The sequence below is a fragment of the Panulirus ornatus genome, chromosome 17, assembly GCF_036320965.1.
Source record: "Panulirus ornatus isolate Po-2019 chromosome 17, ASM3632096v1, whole genome shotgun sequence".
NCBI classification, from domain to species: Eukaryota; Metazoa; Arthropoda; class Malacostraca; order Decapoda; family Palinuridae; genus Panulirus; species Panulirus ornatus.
In genome coordinates this window covers 29,126,709-29,138,801 of record NC_092240.1, presented here as the reverse complement: position 1 = coordinate 29,138,801, position 12,093 = coordinate 29,126,709, and the positions used below count along the sequence as shown (strand labels likewise).

Genomic DNA, 12,093 nt, shown 5'->3' with positions numbered 1-12,093 from the left:
ATATATATATATATATATATATATATATATATATGTATGTGAGAAATACTTAGAAAAGCAAATGGATTTGTATGTAGCATTTATGGATCTGGAGAAGGCATATGATAGAGTTGATAGAGATGCTCTGTGGAAGGTATTAAGAATATATGGTGTGGGAGGAAAGTTGTTAGAAGCAGTGAAAAGTTTTTATCGAGGATGTAAGGCATGTGTAAGTGTAGGAAGAGAGGAAAGTGATTGGTTCTCAGTGAATGTAGGTCTGCGGCAGGGGTGTGTGATGTCTCCATGGTTGTTTAATTTGTTTATGGATGGGGTTGTTAGGGAGGTAAATGCAAGAGTTTTGGAAAGAGGGGCAAGTATGAAGTCTGTTGGGGATGAGAGAGCTTGGGAAGTGAATCAGTTGTTGTTCGCTGATGATACAGCGCTGGTGGCTGATTCATGTGAGAAACTGCAGAAGCTGGTGACTGAGTTTGGTAAAGTGTGTGGAAGAAGAAAGTTAAGAGTAAATGTGAATAAGAGCAAGGTTATTAGGTACAGTAGGGTTGAGGGTCAAGTCAATTGGGAGGTGAGTTTGAATGGAGAAAAACTGGAGGAAGTGAAGTGTTTTAGATATCTGGGAGTGGATCTGGCAGCGGATGGAACCATGGAAGCGGAAGTGGATCATAGGGTGGGGGAGGGGGCGAAAATTCTGGGGGCCTTGAAGAATGTGTGGAAGTCGAGAACATTATCTCGGAAAGCAAAAATGGGTATGTTTGAAGGAATAGTGGTTCCAACAATGTTGTATGGTTGCGAGGCGTGGGCTATGGATAGAGTTGTGCGCAGGAGGATGGATGTGCTGGAAATGAGATGTTTGAGGACAATGTGTGGTGTGAGGTGGTTTGATCGAGTGAGTAATGTAAGGGTAAGAGAGATGTGTGGAAATAAAAAGAGCGTGGTTGAGAGAGCAGAAGAGGGTGTTTTGAAGTGGTTTGGGCACATGGAGAGAATGAGTGAGGAAAGATTGACCAAGAGGATATATGTGTCGGAGGTGGAGGGAACGAGGAGAAGAGGGAGACCAAATTGGAGGTGGAAAGATGGAGTGAAAAAGATTTTGTGTGATCGGGGCCTGAACATGCAGGAGGGTGAAAGGAGGGCAAGGAATAGAGTGAATTGGAGCGATGTGGTATACCGGGGTTGACGTGCTGTCAGTGGATTGAATCAAGGCATGTGAAGCGTCTGGGGTAAACCATGGAAAGTTGCGTAGGTATGTATATTTGCGTGTGTGGGGGGGGTTGGGCCATTTCTTTCGTCTGTTTCCTTGTGCTGCCTCGCAAACGCGGGAGACAGCGACAAAGTATAAAAAAAAAAAAAAAATATATATATATATATATAGGGGATAGGGGAGAAAGAATACTTCCCACGTGTTCCCTGCTTGTCGTAGAAGGCGACTAAAAGGGGAGGGAGCAGGGGGCTGGAAATCCTCCCCTTTCATCATTTTTTTTTTTTTTTTTTAATTTTCCAAAGGAAGGAACAGAGAAGGGGGCCAGGTGAGGATGTTCCCTCAGAGGCCCAGTCCTCTGTTCTTGGCGCTACCTCGCTAACACGGGAAATGGCGAATAGTTTGAAAGAAAAGAAAAAGAATATATATATATATATATATATATATATATATATATATATATATATATATATATATATATATATATATATATATCTGGCAGTGGATGGAACCATGGAAGCGGAAGTGGATCATAGGGTGGGGGAGGGGGCGAAAATTCTGGGAGCCTTGAAGAATGTGTGGAAGTCAAGAACATTATCTCGGAAAGCAAAAATGGGTATGTTTGAAGGAATAGTGGTTCCAACAATGTTGTATGGTTGCGAGGCGTGGACTATGGATAGAGTTGTGTGCAGGAGGATGGATGTGCTGGAAATGAGATGTTTGAGGATAATGTGTGGTGTGAGGTGGTTTGATCGAGTAAGTAACGTAAGGGTAAGAGAGATGTGTGGAAATAAAAAGAGCATGGTTGAGAGAGCAGAAGAGGGTGTTTTGAAATGGTTTGGTCACATGGAGAGAATGAGTGAGGAAAGATTGACCAAGAGGATATATGTGTCGGAGGTGGAGGGAACGAGGAGAAGAGGGAGACCAAATTGGAGGTGGAAAGATGGAGTGAAAAAGATTTTGTGTGATCGGGGCCTGAACATGCAGTAGGGTGAAAGGAGGGCAAAGAATAGAGTGAATTGGAGTGATGTGGTATACCGGGGTTGACGTGCTGTCAGTGGATTGAATCAAGGCATGTGTATGGGGGTGGGTTGGGCCATTTCTTTCGTCTGTTTCCTTGCGCTACCTCACAAACGTGGGAGACAGCGACAAAGCAAAAAAAAAAAAAAAATATATATATATATATATATATATATATGCAAATGCATTTGTTTTTCTAAGTATTTCTCACAAACATTCTTCAAAGCAAACACATGATCCACACATCCTCTACCACTTCTGAAACCACCCTGCCCTTCCCCAATCTGATGCTCTGTACATGCCTTGACCCTCTCAATCAATACCCTTCCATATAATTTTCAGGTGTTTGCTTTGAAGAATGTATGTAAGAAATACTTAGAAAAGCAAATGGATTTGTATGTGGCATTTATGGATCTGGAGAAGGCATATGATAGAGTTGATAGAGATGCTCTGTGGAAGGTATTAAGAATATATGATGTGGGAGGCAAGTTGTTAGAAGCAGTGAAAAGTTTTTATTGAGGATGTAAGGCATGTGTACATGAGGAAGAGAGGAAAGTGATTGGTTCTCAGTGAATGTAGGTTTGCGGCAGGGGTGTGTGATGTCTCCATGGTTGTTGAATTTTTTATGGATGGGGTTGTTAGGGAGGTGAATGAAAGAGTTTTGGAAAGAGGGGCAAGTATGAAGTCTGTTGTGGATGAGAGAGCTTGGGAAGTGAGTCAGTTGTTGTTCACTGATGATACAGCTGGTGGCTGATTCATGTGAGAAACTGCAGAAGCTGGTGACTGAGTTTGGTAAAGTGTGTGAAAGAAGAAAGTTAAGAGTAAATGTGAATAAGAGCAAGGTTATTAGGTACAGTAGGGTTGAGGGTCAAGTCAATTGGGAGGTAAGTTTGAATGGAGAAAAACTGGAGGAAGTAAAGTGTTTTAGATATCTGGGAGTGGATCTGGCAGCGGATGGATCCATGGAAGTGGAAGTGAATCATAGGGTGGGGGAGGGGGCGAAAATTTTGTGAGCATTGAAGAATGTTTGGAAGCCGAGAACATTATCTCGGAAAACAAAAAATGGGTATGTTTGAAGGAATGGTGGTTCCAACAATGTTGTATGGTTGCGAGGCGTGGGCTATGGATAGAGTTGTGCGCAGGAGGGTGGATGTGCTGGAAATGAGATGTTTGAGGACAATATGTGGTGTGAGGTGGTTTGATCGAGTAAGTAATAATAGGGTAAGAGAGATGTGTGGAAATAAAAAGAGTGTGGTTGAGAGAGCAGAGCAGGGTGTTTTGAAATGGTTTGGTCGCATGGAGAGAATGAGTGAGGAAAGATTGACCAAGAGGATATATGTGTCAGAGGTGGAGGGAATGAGGAGAAGTATGAGACCAAATTGGAGGTGGAAAGATGGAGTGAAAAAGATTTTGAGTGATTGGGGCCTGAACATGCAGGAGGGTGAAAGGAGTGCAAGGAATAGAGTGAATTGGAACGATGTGGTATACTGGGGTCGATGTGCTGTCAATGGATTGAACCAAAGCATGTGAAGTGTCTAGGATAAACCATGGAAAGTTCTGTGGGGCCTGGATATGGAAAGGGAGCTGTGGTTTCGGTGCATTATTACATGACAGCTAGAGACTGAGTGTGAACGAATGGGGCCTTTGTTGTCTTTTCCTTGCGCTACCTCACACACATGAGGGGGGAGGGGGTTGTTATTCCTTGTGTGGCGAGGTGGCGATGGTAGTAAATAAAGGCAGACAGTATGAATTATGTACATGTGTATATATGTATATGTCTATATGTTTATATATATGTGTACATTGAGATGTATGGGTATGGATATTTGCGTGTGTGGACGTGTATGTATATACATGTGTATGTGGGTGGGTTGGGCCATTCTTTCGTCTGTTTCCCTGCGCTACCTCGCTAACGCGGGAGACAGCGACAAAGCAAAATAAATAAATAAATAAATATTTATTATTATTATTATTTTACTTTGTCGCTGTCTCCCGCGTTAGCGAGGTAGCGCAAGGAAACAGACGAAAGAATGGCCCAACCCGCCCACATACACATGTATATACATACATGTCCACCCATGCACAATAAACATACCTATACATCTCAATGTACACATATATATACACACACAGACATATACATATATACACATGTACATAATTCATACTGTCTGCCTTTATTTGTTCCCATCGCCACCTCGCCACACATGGAATAACAACCCCCTCCCCCCTCATGGGTGCGAGGTAGCGCTAGGAAAAACACCAAAGGCCCCATTCGTTCACACTCAGTCTCTAGCTGTCATGTAATAATGCACCGAAACCACAGCTCCCTTTCCACATCCAGGCCCCACGCACTTTGCATGGTTTACCCCTCAATATACTCACTCCATCTCCTTCTCACATCACCACTACTTGTTATCACCTCCTTATTTGCCCCCTTCACTGAAGTTCACATTTGCTCCTTTGTCTTACGCACTTTATTAACCTCCTTCCAAAGCATCTTTTTATTCTCCCTAAAATTTAATGATACTCTCTCACCCCAACTCTCATTTGCCCTCTCTTTCACCTCATGCACCTATCTCTTGACCTCCTGCCTCTTTCTTTTATACATCTCCCACTCATTTGCATTTTTTCCCTGCAAAAATCGTCCAAATGCCTCTCTCTTCTCTTTCACTAGTAATCTTACTTCTTCATCCCACCACTCACTACCCTTTCTAATCAACCAACATCCCACGCTTCTCATGCCACATGCATCTTTTGCGGAAGCCATCACTGCTTCCATAAATACATCCCATTCCTCCCCCACTCCCCTTACCTCCTTTGTTCTCACCTTTTTCCATTCTGTACTCAGTCTCTCCTCGTACTTCCTGACACAAGTCTCCTTCCCAAGCTCACTTACTCTCACCACTCTCTTCACCCCAACATTCTCTCTTCTTTTCTGAAAACCCCTACAAATCTTAACCTTCCCCTCCACAAGATAATGATCAGACATCCCTCCAGTTGCACCTCTCAGCACATCAACATCCAAATGTCTCTCTTTCGCACGCCTATCAATTAACACGTAATCCAATAACGCTCTCTGGCCATCTCTCCTACTTACATACGTATACTTATGTATATCTCGCTTTTTAAACCAGGTATTCCCAATCACTGGTCCCTTTTCAGCACATAAATCTACAAGCTCTTCACCATTTCCATTTACAACACTGAACACCCCATGTATACCAATTATTCCCTCAACTGCCACATTACTCACCTTTGCATTCAAATCACCCATCACTATAACCCGGTCTTGTGCATCGAAACCACTAACACACTCATTTAGCTGCTCCCAAAACACTTGCCTCTCATGATCTTTCTTCTCATGCCCAGTTGCATATGCACCAATAATCACCCATCTCTCTCCATCAACTTTCAGTTTTACCCATATCAATCTAGAATTTACATTCTTACACTCTATCACATACTCCCACAACTCCTGATTCAGGAGTAGTGCTACTCCTTCCCTTGCTCTTGTCCTCTCACTAACCCCTGACTTTACTCCCCAGACATTTCCAAACCACTCTTCCCCTTTACCCTTGAGCTTCATTTCACTCAGAGCCAAAACATCCAGGTTCCTTTCCTCAAACATACTGTCTATCTCTCCTTTTCTCTCATCTTGGTTACATCCACACACATTCAGACACCCCAATCTGAGCCTTCGAGGAGGATGAGCACTCCCCGCATGACTCCTTCTTCTGTTTGCCCTTTTAGAAAGTCAAAATAGAAGGAGGAGAGGGTTTCTGGCCCCCCGCTCCCATCCCCTTTAGTCGCCTTCTACAACACGTGAGGAATGCGTGGGAAGTATTCTTTCTCCCCTATCCCCAGGGATATATATATATGTATATATATATATCCCCCCAGGATATATATATATATATATATATATATATATATATATATATATATATATATTTTTATTATACTTTATTGCTGTCTCCCTCGTTAGCGAGGTAGTGCATGGAAACAGACGAAAGAATGGCCTAACCCACCCACATACACATGTATATACATACACGCCCACACACACACATATACATACCTATACATTTCAATGTATACATACATTTTTTTTTTTTTTTTTATACTTTGTTGCTGTCTCCCGCGTTTGCGAGGTAGCGCAAGGAAACAGACGAAAGAAATGGCCCAACCCCCCCCCATACACATGTATATACATACGTCCACACACGCAAATATACATACCTACACAGCTTTCCATGGTTTACCCCAGACGCTTCACATGCCTTGATTCAATCCACTGACAGCACATCAGCCCCGGTATACCACATCGCTCCAATTCACTCTATTCCTTGCCCTCCTTTCACCCTCCTGCATGTTCAGGCCCCGATCACACAAAATCTTTTTCACTCCATCTTTCCATCTCCAATTTGGTCTCCCTCTTCTCCTTGTTCCCTCCACCTCCGACACATATATCCTCTTGGTCAATCTTTCCTCACTCATCCTCTCCATGTGCCCAAACCACTTCAAAACACCCTCTTCTGCTCTCTCAACCACGCTCTTTTTATTTCCACACATCTCTCTTACCCTTACCTTACTCACTCGATCAAACCACCTCACACCACACATTGTCCTCAAACATCTCATTTCCAGCACATCCATCCTCCTGCGCACAACTCTATCCATAGCCCACGCCTCGCAACCATACAACATTGTTGGAACCACTATTCCTTCAAACATACCCATTTTTGCTTTCCGAGATAATGTTCTCGACTTCCACACATTCTTCAAGGCCCCCAGAATTTTCGCCCCCTCCCCCACCCTATGATCCACTTCTGCTTCCATGGTTCCATCCGCTGCCAGATCCACTCCCAGATATCTAAAACACTTCACTTCCTCCATATATATACATGTATATATGTATATATACATGTATATATATACATGTATATATTCATACTTGCTGCTCTCAGCCCTTTCTTTCACCACCCTGCCACACATGAAATGGCACCCCTCTTCCCCCACACGCATGCGAGGTGGCGCTAGAAAAAGACAGCAGAGGCCACTTTCATTCACACTCAGTCTGTAGCTGTCCTGTGTAATGCACCGAAACCACAGCTCCCTTTCCACATCTAGGCCCCACAAAACTTTCCATGGTTTACCCTAGACACTTCACATGCCCTGGTTCAATCCATTGACAGGCAGTCAACCCCAGTATACCACATCATTCCAATTCACTCAATTCTTTGCATGCCTTTCACCCTCCTGCATGTTCATGCCCCAATCGCTCAAAATCTTTTTCACTCCTTCCTTCCACCTCCACTTTGGTCTCCCACTTCTCGTTCCCTCCACCTCTGACACACATATCCTCTTTGTCAATCTTTCCTCACTCATTTTCTCTATGTGACCTAACCATTTCAAAACACTCTCTTCTGCTCTGTCAACCACACTTTTTATTACCTCACATTTCTCTTACCCTTTCATTAGTTACTCGATCAAACCACCTCACGCCACATATTGTCCTCAAATATCTCATTTCCAACACATTCACCCTCCTCCGCACAACGCTGTCTATAGCCCACGCCTCACAACCATATAACATTGTTGGAACCACTATTCCCTGAAGCATACCCATTTTTGCTTTCTGAGATAGTGTTCTTGCCTTCCACACATTTTTCAATGCTCCCAGAATCTTGGTCCCCTCCCCACCCTGTGACTCACTTTCGCTTCCATGGTTCCATCTACTGTTAAATCCACGTCCCGCTATCTATATCACTTCACTTCCTCCAGTTTTTCTCCATTCAAACTTACCTCCTAATTGACTTGTCCCTCAACCCTATTGTACCTAATAACCTTGCTCTTTTTCACATTTACTCTCAGCTTTCTTTTTCACACAATTTACCAAACTCAGTCACCAGCTTCTGCAGTTTCTTACCTGAATCAGCCACCAGCACTTTATCATCAGCGAACAACAACTGACTCACTTCCTATGCCCTCTCATCCACAACAGACTGCATACTCGCCCTTCTCTCCAAAACTCTTGCATTCACCTCCCTATCAACCCCATCCATAAACAAATTAAACAACCATGGAAACATCATGCACCCCTGCTGCAAACCGACATTCACCGAGAACCAATCACTTTCCTCTCTTCCTACTCGTACACATGCCTTACATCCTCGATAAAAACTTTTCACTGCTACTAGCAACTTAACTCCCACACCATATACTTTTAATACCTTCCTTAGAGCATCTCTATCAACTCTATCATATGCCTTCTCCAGATCCATAAATGCTACATACAAATCCATTTGTTTTTCTAAGTACTTTTCACATACATTCTTCAAAGCGAACTCCTGATCTACACATCCTCTACCACTTCTGAAACCACACTCCTCTTCCCTAGTCTGATGCTCTGTACATGCCTTCACCCTCTCAATCAGTACTCTCCCATTTAATTTCCCGGGAATACTCAACAAACTTATACCTCTATAATTTGAACACTCAACTTTATCCCCTTTACCTTTGTACAATGGCACTATGCATACATTCTGCCAATCCTCAGGTACTTCACCATTATTAAAAAAAGGGGATGACTGTCTTGTTGATTGGTTGGTAAGGATATTCAGTGTGTGTATGGATCATGGCAAAGTACCTGAGGATAGGCAGAATGCATGCATAGTGCCATTGTACAAAGGTAAAGGGGATAAAGGTGAGTGTTCAAATTACAGAGGCATAAGTTTGTTGAGCATTCCTGGGAAATTATATGGGAGGGTATTGATTGAGAAGGTGAAAGCATGTACAGAGCATCAGATTAGGGAAGAGATGTGGTAGAGGATGTGGATGAGATGTTTGCTTTGAAGAATGTATGTGAGAAATACTTACAAAAATAGATGGCTTTCTATGTAGCATTTATGGATCTGGAGAAGGCATATGAAAGGATTGATAGACATGCTTTGTGGAAGGTTTTAAGAGTATACGGAGTCGGAGGTAAGTTGCTGGAAGTACTGAAAAGCTTTTATCAAGAATGTTAGGCATGTGTACGAGTAGGAAGAGAGGAAAGTGATTGGTTCCCAGTGAATGTTGGTTAGTGGAAGGGGTGCATGATGCCTCCATGGTTGTTTAATTTGTTTATTCATGAGGTTGTGAGGGAGGTGAATGCAAGAGTTTTGGAGAGAGGGGAAGAATGCTGTCTGTTGTGGATGAGAAAGATTGGGAAGTGATTTAGTTATTGTTCGCTGATGATAGAGCATCAGTGGCCGATTCATTTGTGAAACTGCAGAAGTTGGTGACTGAATTTGGTAAAGTGTGTGAAAGAAGAAAGTTGAGAGTAAATATGAATAAGAGCAATTTTATTAGGTTCAGTAGGTTTGAGGGACAAGTTAATTGAGAGGTAAGTTTGAATGGAGAAAACTGGAGGACATGAAGTGTTTTAGGTATTTGGGAGTGGACTTAGCAATGGATGGAACCATGGAAGCAAAAGTTAGTCACAAAGTGGGGGAGGAGTGAAGGTTTTGGGAGTGTTGAAGAATATGTGGAAGGCAAGAACGTTGTATCGGAGAGTAATAATGGGTATGTTTGAAGGAATAGTGTTTCCAACAATGTTATATGGTTGTGAGGCATGGGCTATAGATAGGGTTGTGAGGAGGAGGGTAGATGTGTTGGACATTAAATGTTTGAGGACAATATGTTGTGTGAGGTGATTTGAGTAAGTAAGGAAAGGGTAAGAGAGATGTTTGGTTATAAAAAGAGTGTGGTTGAGAGAGCAGAAGATGGTGTGTTGAAAGGGATTGGACACATGGAGAGAATGAATGAGGAAAGATTGACAAAGAGAATAAATGTTTCAGAGGTGGAGGGAAGAAGGAGAAGCAGGAAACCAAATTGGAAGTGAAAGGATGGAGTGAAAAAGATTTTGAGCGATTGGGGCCTGAACATAGAGGAGGGTGAAAGGCCTGCAAGGAATAGAGTGAATCGGAATGGTGTGGTATACCGGGGTCAATGTGCTTTAGTGGACTAAAACAAGGCATGGAAAGGTCTGTGGGGTTGGATGTGGAAAGGGAGCTGTGGTTTTGGTGCATTACAGCTAGAGACTGAGTGTGAATGAATGTAGCCTTCTTTGTCCTTTCCTGGTGCTACTTCACTGGAGGGGGGATGCTGTTTCATGTGGCGCGGGGTGGCGACAGGAATAGATGAAGGCAGCAAGTATATGTATATGTGTATATATGCGTATATATGTATGTATACATTGAAATGTATATGTATGTAGATGTGTATGTGGGTGGGTTGGGTCATTCTTTGACGTTTCCTCGCGCTATCTCGCTGACGCTGTTTCATGTGTGGCAGGGTGGCGACAGGAATAGATGAAGGCAGCAAGTATATGTATATGTGTATATATGTGTATGTATATGTATGTATACATTGAAATGTATATGTATGTAGATGTGTATGTGGGTGGGTTGGGCCATTCTTTGTCTGTTTCCTCACGCTATCTCACTGACGCAAGAGAAGACGATTAAGTATAACAATAATAATAATAACAATAATAATATACATATTATTTGATATATCTTGCAATAAAACTAACCTCCAAAAATCTTAAACAGTTACTGAGCATAATGCTCCACCTTTGTCTAAAAAAAAAAGGTAATGTCAATGGGTAATCAAAGTAAATCTTGTATTGAATATGTAGAATGTGTATTGTGTTGTGTTAGTTCACAAATTTCTCCACAAAGTAAACTGCTCAGAAAGGGATTGAAAAGAAACCTTCAGATGAATATGTGACGGACCTGCCACTGAAAGAAGGACTGAGAATTTTATTCCATGGGATTCATGTAAATGGATGGGATTGACTGCCAGTAATAATATTTCTAGGTTGCTCAGGAAATGGGATTCAGCCTTTACCATGAACTAATTCAAGTGTCCTTCAACAAGAAGATGTATTAGACAAAAGCAATTTAACACTGCAAAGCATATCAAAAACTTACAAATGTTTCCATGATGTTCAGATAAGGAAGAGCATGACCAACTGTGGCCATGGAAAATGTTGCCCCTAGCACTATGCCTCTGGAGTGTGTTGGAGTAAGGCGTATAACTCCTACACTCATCCATACACTTGCAAGAACAACAGAGGCATGTCCAAGGCAGGAGAAGAAGACGTTACCCCCACAGTTCCACACTGATGCTGATAATATATCTTTGATTAAATTATTATACATTACAGGAATAAAAGTTAATCTCTACCACGCAATATGGGCACAATAATATTTATTACTTTCAGTAATATATAGGCAGAGCTGTAGTAAATGTGTTAGTGAACTTACCTCGGTGAAGCACTCGAGTGAGAAGTAAGGCTACAGACAGAGCTGACATAAGCGACACAAGAACCCACTTAACTTGGAGACGTGTTACTGCCAGCCCAAGGAGTAACACTGATAAAAATTCAGCAGCTCCAAATGCCACCTGCCGGTCTTCAAAACTACAAATAGGAGAAATAAAGATAGAATGATAATATTTTCCATACTTGGAAAGTATGACAAAGATAAAATGATAAGATTCTCCTTCAGTTTTATGTACAAAGATATTCTATAGTTTCATATGAAAATACTTGGAAAGACAGCAAAACTGACCACATAAGTTTCTGAAATCCTGAAAACCTCATCTAATATGACTATTCATGTCACCAATATGTAATACTATTCATAAGTAATTCTCTTTTCTCACACCATATATATTCGTCTTTAAGTCTACCTAATATATAGGTCAACCTTTGATTTTTGGCCTAGAAATCATTAATTTATGATATGCCTCGTGCATAGATCGACCCAAGTTTTTGAGGGTAATGGAACAACTAATTGAGGTAATAAAGCACCATATTTTATGGC

At 42.0% G+C, this 12,093-nt stretch overlaps 1 protein-coding gene and 1 long non-coding RNA gene across 2 annotated transcripts in view; one reads left to right on the top strand and one right to left on the bottom strand.

The window, feature by feature from the left end:
- LOC139754660 (uncharacterized) overlaps positions 1 to 12,093 on the top strand; it is a 216,704-nt gene that overhangs the window by 86,807 nt on the left and 117,804 nt on the right. The gene's annotated exons all lie outside the window — the stretch shown is intronic.
- Positions 1 to 12,093, bottom strand: part of LOC139754659 (solute carrier family 22 member 6-A-like) — a 170,184-nt gene that overhangs the window by 43,161 nt on the left and 114,930 nt on the right. Inside the window, 2 exon segments of the mRNA XM_071672193.1 lie at positions 11,197 to 11,393; positions 11,533 to 11,687. Of these exon segments, the coding sequence (XP_071528294.1) occupies positions 11,197 to 11,393; positions 11,533 to 11,687 (352 nt within the window).